Consider the following 17,817-nt stretch of genomic DNA (forward strand, 5'->3'; position numbering starts at 1 on the left):
TTTCATTCACCTGTGCTTGTCCATAACATGATTTCTTCCATCTCTTCTGCACTAAAATGAGAAATTACCTTATTGTTAAAGTCCAGATTTCTGCCACTCCATTGTAGTATCCCTCATTCTACTTCACCCCCCTTTTCCTACTTGGTCATCATCTGTTCATCGTAGCTGTCCCTACCAGAACACACACTGGTGAGGCAACCCTGCTTCCCTTCTCTCCCACTTCATAAGAAGCATGTTATGTCAGCGTCCACCTCCCCTCTTCCCTCCTACCCAGGTGCATGTCCCACCTGCTGACCCTGTCACACTTTATGGACCTGATTAGTATTGGCTGCATCCAACGATGATGGCAGTATGAATAGATCCCTTTGCAGGTGGCTATCCTTGTGTGGCATTACCTTTAGCAAAAACGCTCCTACAAATCAGTTTATGTGCTTGCTTTTTGACAAAAAAGCTTGCTTAAATGAGTCCCACATAAAGTAAGACTACACATCTCTGCGAAAAAGGGGTGAGAGTTACTGGAGGTCAGATGAAAAGTAGAGCAAGGTGTTGAATATGGTGAGGTGTTGGAAAAGAGAATAAATGGGAGAGAGTGGCTGCAAATGTGATGTTCGCAGTGGAGGCATCAGTGCACTTTGTTAGTACACTCCCTGTTGTGGTAACACTGGCTTTTAACTTGCCTGTAGCTACAATATAATACCATCAGAATGTTTGACTGCCTATAAGGGGCAGTTGGGTATGAAGTGGGAGCCCTAATAAAACGATAAACTAGGAATCAAATGGTCCTTCACTTCTGAAACAAACCCAATTAAAGTGCAGTAAATTAAATCTTTTAAATGTTTTCTTCATTGGGGCATAGATTCCTAAAACTTCAGTGAAGCACATCGCCTTTCCCTAACTTAAACTAGTAATATTATCAACTATGATGTAATTCTACTCCGAGATAAGAAGAGTCCCCTGTTACAACAATGCTGTTGGATAACCAGGACATTTAAGTTTTGTAAAATCGTGAGCTGTGCTATGTAACTTGGTAAAACTGACCATCACCCTTTGTAAGTGTACTAGCTGATATCTCCAGGTTACATACCCAGAACAATATAAATGTGAGTTCTTTTTCAGTGTATTGGAACTAAACATCGACATATCCAGTGAGATGAAAGTAAAGATTTTACTTTTAGTGAAGGGGGCTTAATTATGGATTTCTTAGTTTAGTAATTAACTATTTGAATTAAAATTAAATGCACCAAAATGTGTTTGATTTTCTACTGTGTTGTGTAATAAGAAACCATTGCAGAAATAATGGCTAAATGATTTACATCCACATTGTGAATATTTTTTGTTCATGCATATGGGTACAAATGTAGCTTATGCTGACAGACTGAACTGCAGATGTACAGATAATGCCAAATGTGTTTTTTTTCTATGCTTACATTTCTATTCTTATAGGTCACTTACTGGACATCCTTCATACCAAAGGTCAGAGAGGCTATGTCGTTTTTCTTGAAAGTTTGGAATTCTACTACCCTGAATTGTACAAACTTGTAACAGGAAAGGAACCTACCCGTAGGTTTTCAACTATTGTAGGTGAGTAGGTGCTAGACGTAAGTGTCTTTTCCTTCTGACATTACCGATTACATTTAGTCATAGTATCAGGAGTCAGTTCCACAATGACTTTTCTGTTAAGCTTTCTTCACTACCTGAGGTAAATGTACAGTTTATGACAGTTATAACACAGGAACATTAAAATAATGGCTCGTTCAGTGACAGGCTCTTTGCAGCCTACCCATTACCTGCACAATAGCACTGCATTAATGATTCTCTTGATTTGTCCTGCATCTTTCTTCATATTGTCTTTTAGTACATTATGCTACACATTTTGAGAAAAGTGTCAAAACTTAACTCTCTTTGTAATTTCTCCTGCAGGCTAGGTTCATGTAAGTGCTATATAGCTTCACCCATAGCACAAAAGTTGCAACAGTTCCACTTAGAAGCATCACAGTGTCTGTGTATGAAAATTATCACTGTTATAAAAAGCATGTTGAATTTTCACAGTAGGCACAGAAGCACAGATGATGTTATTGCAGATGAGAGCTGCCTGACTCCTCTAATTTGTTCATTTCCTGCCTTAATATTTTTATACTTTATGTGAATAATACCACATATAACCCCTTAATATTTGCTTCATTTTCCCTGTATCCGTTTCTTAACTTTTGACTTCCTTTTATGAAGACCATCCTGCCATCCTTCTTAGCAAAAAATATAACATTTTCAAATAATTTTTCTTAAATTTCAGAGTTAACCATCTATATTAGCTTTACCTCCCCTTATTTTTGCAATATGTAATTTGAAACAAAGAGTTTATATTTTTTTTGTCATTTTGTGTCTCCAGCACAAATAAATGCACAAATGTATTATTTGGTCTTTGTTAAACAAGTAAGACACTCCTGTTACTATGGATTGCCGTTAGCTTTTAGATATGCCTAGGAATTTCTGTTTAGGCCATTGATTTCCTTAGCGGCACACTGTATGTAAAGCGAAAGGCGCAGATGTGAAACCCAGAAAAATGGCAATATTAGGGTTTAATCTGCAGTAACTGAGGGATTGCAGGTAATAAATGTAATTATTTCTGCTAGTGAATGTCACACCTTGTACTTTAAACCATTTACAGTTTACTAGGATTCATGGATAAAGGGTGAACTTTGCTGCTGGGAGTCATTTTCATTTTTTTGTTATTCACCTTATTTCTAGTCGACAACTTTGAATACAGAGCAGGCATTATTTGTTTGTTTTTATTGACAACATGAGTTTTAGACAGACATTTGACTGTCAAGATAATTTTCTGCAAACATCCAAATAGCTAATTTAGTCTAGAATTTTTTTTCACATGTGACTGCATTACCACAAGCTTGGTCTAATTTCTGTTACAGAATATAACTACTTACCACGTTTTACTTAGCCAAATAGCAAAAGATCTGTTTTTGACATCCATGCTCATTTGTCTGGGTTGAAGAAGATTCCGCTCAAGACACCAACATCTTGCAAAAGGGTTTAACACAGACAGATGGCTGGTGCCAAAGCCATGGACTAAAACTCCATATCATAAAATGCATTATAATGCCCTTTGGGAAAGTGTCAACCAAGTTAATTACTCCACCAATAAAAAAAACCCCTAAGAGTCAACCCCGTAGTAAGGGTCCTGGGAGCATATGTAAACAGCAATCTGGTCTTTGACCAACATATTAGCTTAGATAGTAAGAAAATCATTCTATGTCATCCCGCTTATAGCTAAGGGTATGGCAACTATGTCCAACAAAGTTATAGTACCACTCTACTTGGCCCTTATAAGACCTGTCATTGTTTATAATGCCCCATTTGGCATGCATTTAACCAGACACTTCCAACAGTTGGAATGCCCACATAGGTTTCTCCCCAGGAGAATTCAGGTCATGAATACTGTGTCCTACACTGATTGCCTAAAGGCTCTCTCTCTGTATTTAGTCTCCTACAGCCTGCTGAGAGGGCATCTTTGCCTGTTTTACAGGGCTTCCATAGACTCAAGCCTGATGGAGCTGTTGCACATGCACAAAACAAACAACACAAGAAACACTAGATACAGGGGATCTGAACCTCACTTGTGACATAAACAGAATGTGCTGGATAGACAGATATGTGTCCTAAGGTATCCCCACACTATGGAATAGGTTCCCCATCCATTTAAAACAGAGTTCATCCAACTCCCTATTGGAGTGTCATCATTCAAAGTGCTAAGTGCTGACAAGCCAAAAAAAAGACCAAATACACAGAAGAAGAGCGAATTTCAAAAATCGTTCTTATACTTTGAACTTCTTTTTACAGGGGGGCAAGCTGCACACCCCTCTGCACTTCTATTCAAATGGTTGGCAATCATCCCTTACCCTTCTAAAAGGAAAAACCTTTACAACTGCATGGGAAATCATAAATTTACCCCTGGTCTGGCTCCCATATCCCTTACAGACAGAGGCCTTCAGTAAGCAAAGTATTATCCTAACTAACAACCCCTCTAAAATCCTTAGCTGCCTGCCTACTAACTTGCCCCACCCCCACCCTCTGTATGATACTTGGGATCCCAGTGGTTTGGGATGCTTAGCTAGGCTTGTAAGGGCCCTAGTATCTATGAACATATGTAAGGGCCCCAGTGATTGTTAGGCTAGTAAAAACATATGAACCTATCAGCCTATAATGTATTTGCCTTTTAAAGGTTCATCTGTCTCACTGAGGAGCTGCAGTAGAGCCCAGATGAAAAAAAAAATCATCATATTTGTATAATGTATCATCAGTCATTATTCTATAAAAGCAGCTATGTATGCAGATAGCTGTGGTTGCTAGCTTATGTTTGTCAGCTAATTCCATTTATGTACTTTCCATCAGTAGCACGTTTCCAGGATGTGAGTATTTGTGACCTGGAGAACTGTTTGTCCTGAAATTCTACCTCTCTGGTTGTTGTTACGGTACTGACTGACTGCTGTGAGCTAGTCCTTTCTAAATATTAATGTCCACTTTGTTGGATGACTCTGGCTAAATGTCACTGCTAATGACCACTCCTCTGCCTATAATAATGACACCCTCAAACTGGAACCACTGATTGTCTTTAACATGTCCGCCTACATAGTAACTACTTTATTTTCTACAAAGGGACTGGTCAGCAGTACTGGTCACTGTGGCCTGAGGTGCCACCACCTCTCTGTGCCCATTTTTTCAGCATACTCGATCTGTCTGTTGTTTTCATTAAAGATTTCAGCTGCTGTCTGACCTTTGATTTACACTGGTCACTTCCTTGATTTATCAGAGGTCATTGAGTTACTGCCTTCTTGTATTTCACACACTTTTTACATGCTGCCTGAGTATACTTGGCAACATGCAGTAGTCTTTACTGTGGCCATACCCATTTATGTCTGACACAGTCACAGAAATATCAGATTGTGCTACCACTTAATGGGAATGAGGTAAGATTGTCTCGGTGTGATCATTAACATGAGGAAATAAGAACTACTTCAGTTCCATGTTACCCGTACAAATTACAGTAGTTTGCATTCTGCCTGACTTTGAAAAAACTAAATAAATTTGAGGAGAAATTCTAATTCTGATTATTATGTGGATAGCAAAGCGTTCCATACCTCCCATGTGGTTGGGTTCAACCATGAGCACCCTTACTTAATATATGCGGCTCTAAGAACACTGCATCTGGGAGAAAGGGAAATTTAAGATGAAGAAAACTTAAGCTGAGAAGACCACAGTTTCACTCTTGACAGCATGTGCATTCACTGTGACAGAATTACTACCAGTTTGCTGTTAGTAAATATTCACAAGATAATTATGAAGTGGGTTTTATTTCACCGCATAGCCAAAAATCTGGTTTTGATGGCAGTGCTCATTTGTTGGCTTCAAGAATATGAATTCAGTTTTCATGTGGATGGCAAAGTTAACTCTTCTGTGCTAAAGACAGGTCGGTGGACCTAACGTTCCAGAAAGACCATGGATATATAGAACTAATGGTTGAAGAAAGAGATGCTGGTATACAGATGTGATCTGTGTTCCTTTTGAACCAGGAAAGGGGGAGCACAAGGGAAAAATCAAGAGGTGCTTCTAGATGTACAGCTATGAAAGAAGACTGGAATTGAAGTCCACTCTCAGTGGGTTATATCCTATGTAGGTCTGGGAGGTGAGAAGTCCAGAAGAAGCACTCTTGCTATCAACTGCTGTTGTGTGACGAGTTTAGAAAGGTGGAGTTGAGGGTGGCACATCTATTTCAATGGTTTCTCTTTGCTCCAGGAAATGCTACCTGACCTTATGTTGTGGGGTTCTTTTACAGCTGAGATCCTAGGGAAGTCCTTCAGATGACCATTCAGCAGCTCGTGTTTTCTGCTCTTAAACTCCAGGCTTGGAGTCAAGTATGCCTTCCTTCCCCCACAAAGATGTACTATTGCGTATTGGATAATATGGTGCACCTATCTTTAGAAATCCCAGCCCTTTCTAGTTGCACATGCATTTAGATCTCATCTTTAAACATGTCATTGAAAAGTTCCTGCAATCATTCCCTACATAGCATTGGCCATTTGTAAGTTTCTGTGACCATTCAGTCACCAATCAGTAAAAACCCAGGAACGGTCACTTTTGCTTAGGCCCAGACTATATCACTAAAGGATACTTGTAAGTGGTAGAGCTTCAATTTAGCCACTCATAAGCTTAGCCAGAAAAAGTTCAAGCTGTTCTTCATCTCATTCAGGTTTGCATGTTATAGCAGATTCCTAGCCAGTGACCAGTAGGGGAGTCATTCCCACAATGTGAGGCAAGAACCAGAGAGGAGTAAAGTCAGGAAGCATTAAGTCAGGTCATGATCAAGTTGTACATCTGCTTTAAGTGTGCCATGGCAGTGACAGCATCTGAATCTTCACGTTTAGTGACACACGTAAGGAATAAACAGTCACCTTATCATCCTGTTATACCAAGCATGAGTGTAGAAACACTGCCTTGCACAACCTTTGGGTGGGAGAGTGAACTGCAAGGAAAGCACAAGTGTTTTCTAGCCTAGGCACAGCAGTATATAGCAATATACTGCCTCTGTGAGTGGACTCTCTGATTGGTAGAACATGTCTTAATGTTAGCTTTGGGCCTGAGGAAGTGTGAATGGAATCTCTGATTGGTAGAACATGTCTTAATGTTAGCTTTGGGCCTGATGAAGTGTGAATGGACTCTCTGATTGGTAGAACATGTCTTAATGTTAGCTTTGGGCCTGATGAAGTGTGAATGGACTCTCTGATTGGTAGAACATGTCTTAATGTTAGCTTTGGGCCTGATGAAGTGTGAATGGACTCTCTGATTGGTAGAACATGTCTTAGCTTTGGGCCTGATGAAGTGTGAATGGACTCTCTGATTGGTAGAACATGTCTTAATGTTAGCTTTGGGCCTGATGAAGTGTGAATGGACTCTCTGATTGGTAGAACATGTCTTAATGTTAGCTTTGGGCCTGATGAAGTGTGAATGGACTCTCTGATTGGTAGAACATGTCTTAATGTTAGCTTTGGGCCTGATGAAGTGTGAATGGACTCTCTGATTGGTAGAACATGTCTTAGCTTTGGGCCTGATGAAGTGTGAATGGACTCTCTGATTGGTAGAACATGTCTTAATGTTAGCTTTGGGCCTGATGAAGTGTGAATGGACTCTCTGATTGGTAGAACATGTCTTAATGTTAGCTTTGGGCCTGATGAAGTGTGAATGGACTCTCTGATTGGTAGAACATGTCTTAATGTTAGCTTTGGGCCTGATGAAGGTTGACTATGTGATGCAGATTTAGAAAGAGAGCCCTGATTGCCACTTTGTTGACTAGGATTTGGCTTTTGAATCCAGCAGCTATAGGATCCAGCAGAGTGGGTTGAGATGGGAGTGAGTAGCAAGGCCGTTTCACCTATTTTGAGAACTATCTCATGATTGCCACCTGCTAGTTGCTGGGTGATGTAGCAGACACATGGAGGGCTGAGGATAGTGTACTACGCTGCCAAGCAGTGTGCCACATGGCAGCTGGATTCGGTGCGTATATTTGAAGTTCATACATACTGCTGAACTGGGACTAGATGCAGCGATATGAAGGAGTGCCCATCAGTGACCATGATGAAAGATGGAGTATAGCAGCAGTACGAAGGAGTGCCTGTCAGTGACCATGATGGAATATGAAGGAGTGCCCATCAGTGACCATGATGAAAAATGAACGAGCATACTAAATGTTCGGACCATTGATAAATGATGGCCACAACTCATAGCTCTTGCCTTCCACTTCTGGTGTCATGTGATGCCAGAGTTGGAAGGTAACAAATGAAGTTGCAGTGACTAGAGCTAGATGGCTACAGGAAGGACTTTAGACTAATTTGCACTCAGTTATCTGATGCATATGTCTTAGATCCAGTGTTATCTTTTGAAGTAGGCTTTTATTATGACTGTGATCTTCCAAACATGGATACCAAGAAATGTCTCCCTGTATCATTAGAGATAAGATTCACCTACACCTGTGATGCCAGTGATGTTTTCTAAAGCCATTCTTGTGTGCAGGATGACCTGCTCTACACCAGTCTAGATGACCACTGCCAGACCATATTGAACACCAACCTACATATGACCTGACTTCTAATGAGATGTGCCCTTGGAAAGGCTAGTTTTTCAGCCTGGAGATTCATCAGCCATGACATGTGTGTTCTAGATATTAAAAAAAAACACATGGGCTAGAACAGTTTGTCCACCTCCATCCATGAATCTTCTGGTAGATCAAGCTGTCTTGAAGGACTAGTTGGTGAAATCCTTGTCCATCCTTAAAAATGGACTGTAGAATCAATGTTTGTTTGATTTGAAAGACGTTAACATTGAGCATTGTGAATCAGTGTTTCGCCTTCAGCTTTGCTTTAGAGTTAAGTCAATAAAAAGTGACTTTTTGAACTATAACTGGCAGAATCTGACAGTGTCTCACTGGTGTTCTAGGTAGTACAGAAAAACGCTAATGCTACTTTGAATCTTCTATTATGGGCACCACAACTAATTGTTTAAAAAATATGCACACTTTTCAGTGGTACTGAAGATGAAAACATGCAATCTTTAGGAAGTAAAATGAAACAAAGGTGGAAAAAGACTGAATTTCATACAGAGCTGACACATTCCGAAAACAAAACGGTTAAGAAGTAAAGATAACCGATGTACAATGGTACAGGATAGAAAACCTTTACAAATACGTCGAGGAGCAGAAAAAGACAAGAGAAAGGAAGTAGCACAAATAAGGGATGGCATAAACTGATGCTAAAAGGCAGAGCTGTGAAATGAATGCTTCCTCTACCTCTGTAAGAAGAGGAAGGTGATTGAAATTGGCAGCTGGAGTGTACAGAATAAGGATAAAATTGCTATTCCTTTTACTTAAGAAATTATTCTAGACTTAGTCTAAAAATAATAATGCAGAGAAAAGTGGTGTTTTATGCAATTCACAGCAGAAATTCTGTAGAGCTGAGTTGAGAACTAATAATACTAATAATAAAACTTTTTAGGAAATCATGGAAGGAGGCTAAGTAATTCAACTTTACAGAAGAAAAAGAAAAATAGGTGGGAAATATTCACTTTTCATTCTGACCTCTTTCAGGGATGGCAATTATGGATATATGATGGGAAGAAAGAATTTTAGAAAAAAAATGAAAGGCTAGGGAAACACAAACCAAGCCAGTATGGCTTTAGTAAAGGAAGATGTTGCAAAATATTCTAATAGTTGCTTCCATGTGAAACATGGCACTAGGTCACAGTGGTGTTATGGACAAGCTTTTCTTCAAGTTTATCAAAGAAGTGGCCATGGAATTGCTCAAAAATGACTGAACAAGTTAGTGCTGGAGATGTTCCTAGGGTAGTAATATGAATTAAACACTGGACATGCAACAGATTACATGATTGTAAGAAAGATGGAAGAATAATTACCAGAAAACTGCAAAAGAGCTCATTAGTGGGAATGGTATTTTTCAGCACTTTATACGTCCTTTTGAAATCTGGAAAGAAAAGTTTGCAAATTAGTTTATAAGAGAATGCTTGCAGCAAGAGGTTAATATGCCACAGAATAATGTAGCTGAAAGAAATGAAGAAAAGAAGGAAGAGAAAGCATTAAAAAGTCGAAACGAGAGAATTGTAGCTCTGAGTAGTGATGCCTGATGAGCTAAGGTAAACAAGCAGTGAGCAATTATGGCAAATAAGGCAAGATGAATGTTACGAATAAGATCAGAAACGGCTCTTTATTGAAAGTCACCAATACTTCAGTTACAGGTTTGTGCAAATCACTGAAGACCTCATAATTGCAAGGGTACAGATAGAATAAAGACTGTTCACAAAAGGGCCATAAAATAATGCACAATCTAAAGTACAAAATAGAAAGAAAAACTGTAAGAACGTTATCAGTTAACATGATTATGGCCATTTTAATCACTGACCTATTCACTGGAATATTATTTGGTTAGCACTGACTGTAAGGAACTTTTCAATTTTATTCAGTATTTAGCTTCCACAAACCTAAGGTGGGGAAGACAGCCTACTAACTGTAGCATGAACTCCAAGGTTGCTAGACCTTGGAATACATAGGTTCATAGGTAGGTCCTAGGCTATCCGCCCAAGGGCCTAAGTAAGCCTAGCCAACAAGGTTCCCTGGCTAATCCCACCCAAGAAACTTATTTTCCTGTGCCCCTGTCAAGCAAAGCCACAAAAGTCATCCCCAGGGTGTATTTCCTATTTCCCATCCACTCATCAAGATTTTTCTTGAAGAGAGCTAATGAGGAATTTTGCTTGACTATAGGAAGTCTTTGGGACAGGAATCTATCCCTCCAGCATGTTCTGTTTATTGTGATGATACGGTTTAGGTCCCTAGGGTGAGTAGCTCGGAGAGATTGGGATTTCTTTAGGTGTAGCATGTCCAGCAGCTCTAGGTTTGACATAGTTTTATATGTTAGGCAGAGATCACCTCTCAGTAGGTAATATGCTATGGAGTAAAGCTGGAGTTTTTTGAGACGGTCAGTGTAGGGCATCTGTTTGAGGCCAGTAATCCTTTTTGTGAGGTACTTCTGTGGCCTTTTCAGCTGCTGCAGATATCTTGTGAGGTACATTCCAAAAGGGGCATTGTACTCTATAATGGGTCTAATGAGTGTCGAGTAGAGGGGGAACAATGACCTCTTTTTTCATGGATGAGCACCCTTTTGTGATTAGGTGTGCCATGTAGAAGGATTTCCTGACTACTATGGTGATGTGATTATCAAAGGAGAGACTACTGTACACCTGGGTCCCAAGGTCTCTTATCACACATTCGGCATTAAGTAGACTGTCACCTATGAGGTAGTTCATGGGTACAGAGTTTTTACCAAAGGGGATGAGTGCACTTTTTGGCATTGAGCTTGAGGCCATAGCTCTGACACCAGACATCTGTCTCAGTGAGGCCCTTCTGTAGGATTTCCACATCATTTGGGGACTCGACTATCACTCCTAATTTGCAGTCATCTGTGAATTTCATTAGCCAAAGACCTTCTGTGTTAGCCTGTACTTCAGAGAAGTAGATACCAAGCAGAAGAGGTCCCAGGACTGAACCCTGTGGTATTCTACTTGTCACTAGTTTGAAGTCAGATTTGGAGTCTGCAACTTCTACAGTGTGGGTTCTGTCAGTGTGCCAGTTGGCAACCCATCTTTTGATGTAGGGATTTATACCTAGTTTAGTGTGTTTAGTTATAATTCCAGAATGGGGGATGGTGTTGAAAGCCTTGGAGAGATCAAGATAGGCTGTGTGACCCACCTCACCCTTGTGTACGGCTTTGGTGACTGCCTCAAAGAAGTCAATCAGGTTCAGGAGGCATGATCTGCCTTTTTCAAATCCGAACTGGGTGGGGTCCAGAGTTTGGAGGTTACCAATGTCTTTGTTTATGAGTTCCATGATGATACGTTCCATGGCCTTACAGACCAGGCTTGTCAGGCTAATAGGAGGGCGATAGTTCCCAGGATCAGTGATGGCTCCCCCTTTGTGGAAAAATCTACATATAAAGTGCTATTTGATGTCTCAGTCCAAAATATAATAGGTTGTGGCCAAACCAAGTAATGGGGATTTTGTACAGACTGTGTGTCCTTTCTTTGACAGGGGATAACATTTGAGTTTGTTGCAGTTATTGGGGATGCAGTACTCTACAATGGACTGCCTGTGGAGACTTTGGGCAAAAAAAAAAACACTTAATAGATTATTTTTGTAAAGTTCTGCTCAGTGTTTCAATCATCTACAAACTGTCTTCACAGGAGTGGTTAGTGGCAAAACACAGTATCTCTTTCAGCCAGAGATGAACAGCCGTCATACCTGTCAACTGTCCAGATTTTCGCAGAATGTCCAGATTTGTGTCTCATATTTTTTGGATTTTTCGTCATAAAATTTGTGTTTTTCTGGCAAATCACTGGGATGATCCGATGACTGAAGTCACTAATAATGACATACATTTGAGTTTCAGACTTTATGTCCTTCAGAAAATGCACTGTGACACAAATCCTTTTATTCTAACAGCTTTCTAAGTTTATAAGAGCAATATTTAAGATCTGTCCCTATTTTGGGGCCTTTGCCTCCCCCCCCATTATGTCAAGCATTGTCCAGATTCCTTACACTAACAGGTTGAGCAGTATGACAGGCGTTGTTATATTGGTCACTAAGTCTCCACATTTCATTTAATAAATGTTGGAATGTTAATAAAAATTTATTAGAAAAAAAAATAAATGTTGGAGTGAAGAAGGGAAGAAAAAGAGCATGAATAGTGCCTTAAGAGTTTAAATATTTTCAAAAAGGGAAGTCCTGAAAACAGGAGGACACCGTCTGAAGCACTTAGGTTGCTGGCTTTTGGTGAAGCATGAAGCAGCATGTGTAACGGCTATTGGTGTGGTGTGAAAGTATTATTTCTTAATAAAAAATTTAATTGTAAAGTGGTACCATAAAAAGTCACACATAGTACTGTCTGATTGGCAGAATGGAATGCTTTTAAGAATTATAAGAATGTGAAATGTAATTCCCTCAGCACAAAGATCAATTTAACAGACTGCAGAAAATAAACTTTACTTTTATCTTTGTGAAGAAATAATACTGTAAACATAGTGAAAAAAATACTAGAATTTATGGTGTAGACCAGTGGTTCCCAAACTTTTTCGATTCTCGGCTCCCTTGTTGAATCTAGGTTTTCCCAAGCCTCCCCCCCTGTCAAATTCTAACAAGTATACTTTAATGAACGTGATTGTATGGGTATTGGAAAAGTACATTTTAACACAGCGCACCCTCAACATTAAGTAAATAAAAAGGTTAAAAAATAAATCAACAAGCCTTGTAAACTTCTTTTTAAGTATATGTATTTGCTGTTTGCTTATATTACAATGTCTCCAAGCACTTTGCAATATACTTCTTTCCTGCCAATATATTCCTGTTTTTTTCATAAAAGTGTAAAAAAAAGCACCTTCATTTTATGCGCATCGAAATGTTGCAGTGATCTTAAAATCATAGTTTGTTTCAATTTTAAGATGTATTTGAAATGTTTTATTTTACTATTCCAGAGTTTTGAGGCATGTCTCAAAATGTTTCCTTCCACATTTCTAAGTACTGTAAGACCTAAACTTCGCACATATCCGATATAAGCTCAAATTACATATTCCTAGACAGGATGTCCTTGTGGAAAAAAATGATTTCTGATAGACTTTTGTTCTGTTCTGTATTCCTATATTAATCTCCAAGAACAAGTCAGTCTCATAACTCGCATACTTGTGGTTTGAGGAAGCAAGTTTTTTTCCTCTTTATGGAAAGTCAAATGTCAACCTGCCTCTCACTGGGATCTGTGGGGTAGAGAAACAAATAGCTACCATTACTATTAGTTACTAGCAACCATCTTGTAATAAGGTAAGCTTTTGCCACTTCCTAGTTTACCAGTGGAGGACACAATAACCTAGATCAGTGTGCTTTTGATCTCATTTTGAAAGTTGTTTCATGTTGTGGGTGTGGAGTTTGAAAATACAATACCTGCCACAGACAGACTGAAAGGAGACCTGTGTAGATTAACATTGCTCTAGTTTCTAAGAGAGTGGAAGAAGCTCCTGATCTGAAATGTATTATTTAATAGCAGACAGCAGATTTCATTTAATTGTTTATAGGTAGTGCATTTGTCAGAAGCCGCCATTGCTGTCATTTTAGGCATTTAACCAATGAAAATTTCTCCAAAAGGTAGTTGAGAAAAGCCCAATGTGAGGAATGACTACGTCTAACTGTAAAGGAAGAAAAACGACAGCGCCACACAGAGGCACATGGCTCTCATTCATTTTTTTTTTCAGATTACCCCTTTTATCGGCTTCATAGTTAGTAGAATGACCGTCGCTAAGCTGCTGAGTACCTGGCACTTCCAAGAATTGTGCGATTCTTAGGACTGCTGTATACTGTAACAAGACTGACCTGGGAAATATACTTCAAAACCACTTAGTTCAGGAGTTTGGATGAGAATTGACAAGATTTTTGATAACAAGATGAACGTCTGTGATAAACATTTTCCAAGGAGCTCTCGCACTAGCAGGGGTTAGTTCAGGGATTTGCTTAAAAATGCACATTTTAGATGTGTAATTTTGTATGCATTTCACCATCGTAAAGTAAGCGTATGCATTTTGGGGGGGATAATACAATTGTGGAGCAAAGGAAAAGGTACGCCAGAACAAGGGGAGCTACTTGCACTGCCCGCTGATTGTCCACGTAGCTAATCAGTAGTCCCTGCAGTAAAACAAGTGAACTAAAAGATAGGTGTAGTAATAGGCTGCAGTTTGGCTGATGTATTGTCAAAGCAGCCCTAATTTAACTCCAACAGGCACGGCTCATGTCAGGACAGGACTATGTTGTATGGCAGTCTTTTAAGTATGTTATGTGACAACATAACATACTTAAACAACAACAGTCGGGTTGGAGATTTCACATAATACACACTTTGAGATCACAGGTATTTAGGTAATGTGTGCTGAGGATCACATGCTGATTGCTTTTGCTGTAGTTGCATTTGTCAGTCATTTCTAACAATGTAAAAATTCATTACCTCGTGATGTGTGCATTAGCAGAACTAAGTATGTGCCTTCTGAGTATACAAAAACTCCTTTAAGTGTTATTGTAATAGAACTACTTTGGCTGCTGTTTAATAAAGTCTAACTGTTTTATTCTCCGTCAGAGCTTCTGTTAAGTGAACAGGAAAGTTGTAGCTGGGCATGTCCTGAGAACCACCCCCTTTTATGTGTCACATCTCTGCTGGGTAAGCACTGCTCTACAGCCATAAAATGTGTGTTTTTTTCTGGCAAATCACTAAAGAATAAGTCACTAAATCTAAGCTTATTAGTTTGCGGCGCCCCAAGGCACCACAGCGCAGACTTTAGGAACCTGTAGTGTAGACAATTCTTACAAAGAGTGATCAGAATGAAGTACTAGTTTGTTATGATCTGTGGCTTATCTAACAGTAAGCAGAGTAGTTAGGACAATTCACCTTTATCTGGCCTCAAAACCTTGTGCTTGATAGCATTTTTGCCAGACTACATTGACCTTGTCTCCAGAAGATTAGTTGTTTTATACATCAGAGGGGACAGAATGGATATGTTGACATAAACAGAACTTTGAACGCTTCATTAAATAACTTCTGAACCAAAGGACAATCTACACTACACTTGCATAATTAATAATTATGAAAATGAATATATGTAATACATCACAGCAACATATTTTCATAATTTAACGTTAATAAAAGAAATTATAACAGTACCAACACGTTTTTTTTGAAAAGCATTATAAAGAAATTTAATCAGTGCTCGCTATACAATACAACTGCACATTTAATTCACATATGTTTTGTCAGTCAGAATAACATAGTTCACTTATATTTAAGTATAGCTCACTGAAAGCTTGCTGCTCTTCACTTTTTTCGCCAGAATCCATTTAACCTTTCTTTGTTTTTTCCACACGCTAAGAAGATGTTGCATTAACATGATGTTTAGCATGGAAGGGTTGGCACGTTTCTTGTTTATATTACAGGACTGACCTCTGCGTACACTTTGTTATATTGCCAACAGTATATGTATATGAAGAAAGGGCTCCTTTTAGATAAGAATGCTGTTGTTAACTAAATAATGTCCTTTGTTAATACCCATACCATTGCATTACTGAACATTGTATAATCACAGCATATCTTACTTTATGGGAAAAAGAAAAAGCAATTGCAAAGAGAGAAACTTTATGAGAGAAATGTTGAAGAAAATAGATGAAAATATCTGAGAATCTACAGCACTGACTTTCCCCTGCCTTGCTATTTTTAAGTGTTTGGAGGTGCTACATGCCTTACATTTATCATTTAACTGAAAATAATATTCAGTTTCACAATACAAGAAGTACTACTGCATTGAAAATAACATTATAGTCCGTGGAAGAGCTGAAAACCATTAAAGCAGATGATTATGATATAATAAGGAGAATAAAGGTATTCTGGAACTATACAGGAGTAGATTCGATAAAACAATAAAATAGATTAACCAAATGTGATAAGTGATATACCGGTTCTTGGACAGTTCTCAAGACAGTTAATTGCATCTTGACCTGTTTCATACACATTTGTTGAGGTCGATGTAGAGACATAGCCAGGGTGAGTTAAAGACGGCAGCCACTATAGGCACAAGGAAAGTGTTAGGGGCATTATTGTTCAAATCCTTATCAGTTTATTGTGCATTACAACATTGCAAATGAATGCTGGTATTGCATTTGCAGTTGGAATTGAAGAATTGTTGTGCTCAGTGAAATGTAAACTCTGTAGCAACTGCTTGCAACAAATGGATGTAGCCAAGCTAGGATTTTAGCACATTGATAAAACTGAAAGTTATCCTTCTCTATTCATGTATTCTGTCTACATGTAAATATTCACTTTGCTTTCAAAGATACAACTTTATTGTATGTCTAATTGGAGGTATGTCTGATGGGAGAGGGGGGTGGGTTATATGGCAGATCTTTCCCACCCTTTTATTAATGTCTAACTTAAACAGTAAAAATTGCATGATCTACTGTTAAATTAATGAAACTGTTATTTAAGAAAATATATTCCTGTATGTGTGGCACAGTATGCAAGACAGTATTACTAACCAACTATTCTACTAAAGTGCATAACAGTATTAGTAAGTGGCTATTCTACTAAACTGCATGACATTTTAGAGCATACACAACAATATCACTAACTAGTCTACTAAAGTACATGACATTTTATTACGCTCACACAACAGTGTTACTACCCAGCTAGTCTGCTAAACTGCATGACATTTTACAGTGTACACAACTGTATCACAAACTGACTAGTTAACTAAAGTGCATGGCATTTTTACAGCACGCATGACAATGTCATGAATCGACTAATCTATTAAAGTGCAGGACATTTAACAGCGTGGAAAGCAGTATCATGAACTGAGTATTCCACTAAAGTGAATGACACTACTACTAACCGGCTATTCTACTAAAACTCATCACATTTTACAGCATACATGACAGTATGACTAACCAAATACACTACTAAAGCACATGACATTTTACAAAATGGATGACACCATTACTAACCTGCTATTCTACTAAAGTGACTGACATTTTATGGCATGTACGGCAGTGTTACTGACAGTCTATTCTACTAAAGCATGTGACATTTTATGCATGCACTGCAGTATTACGAACTGGCTACTCTACTAAAGCATGTGACATTTTACAACATGCAAAGCAGTATTATGGGCTGGCTAGTCTCCTAAAGTGCATAGCATTTTAAGACATGCACAACAGTATTGCTGGCCAGCTAGTCTACTAAATCATGTCACATTTTATGGCATGTGCAACAGTATTACTAAATGGCTGTTATACTAAAGCACATAACATTTTATTGCATGCATGGCAGTTTTACTAACCGCCTATTCTTGTAAAGCATGTGACTTTTTACAGTATGCATGACAGTATTGCTAACTGGCTAGTCTACTAAAGTACATGACATTTTATGGCATGCACAACAGTATTACTAACTGGGTGTTCTACTAAAGTATATGGCATTTTACGGCATGCCCAACAGTATTACTAACTGGGTATTCTACTAAAGTACATGGCATTTTACAACATGCGTGACCGTATTACTAATCAGCTATTCTACTAAAGCACATGACATTTTACAGCATACAGGACAATATTACTAACTGGCTGTTCTACTAAAGTGCATGGCATTTTACGGCATGGATAATATCTTCTAAAGT

The 17,817-nt window shown here is 38.7% G+C and overlaps 1 protein-coding gene across 2 annotated transcripts in view; it reads left to right on the forward strand.

Moving 5' to 3' along the window:
- The window catches only part of CARD11 (caspase recruitment domain family member 11), a 2,459,919-nt gene that overhangs the window by 1,016,340 nt on the left and 1,425,762 nt on the right, over positions 1-17,817 (forward strand). For both annotated transcript variants that reach the window (XM_044089102.1, XM_044089103.1), the window contains exon 3: positions 1,444-1,581. In XM_044089102.1, coding sequence (XP_043945037.1) covers positions 1,444-1,581 — 138 coding nt within the window. The remainder of the gene's footprint in view (positions 1-1,443; positions 1,582-17,817) is intronic.

The sequence above is a fragment of the Protopterus annectens genome, chromosome 12.part0 (genome assembly GCF_019279795.1).
Source record: "Protopterus annectens isolate FY-2018-M chromosome 12.part0, PAN1.0, whole genome shotgun sequence".
Lineage (NCBI taxonomy): Eukaryota > Metazoa > Chordata > Ceratodontiformes > Protopteridae > Protopterus > Protopterus annectens.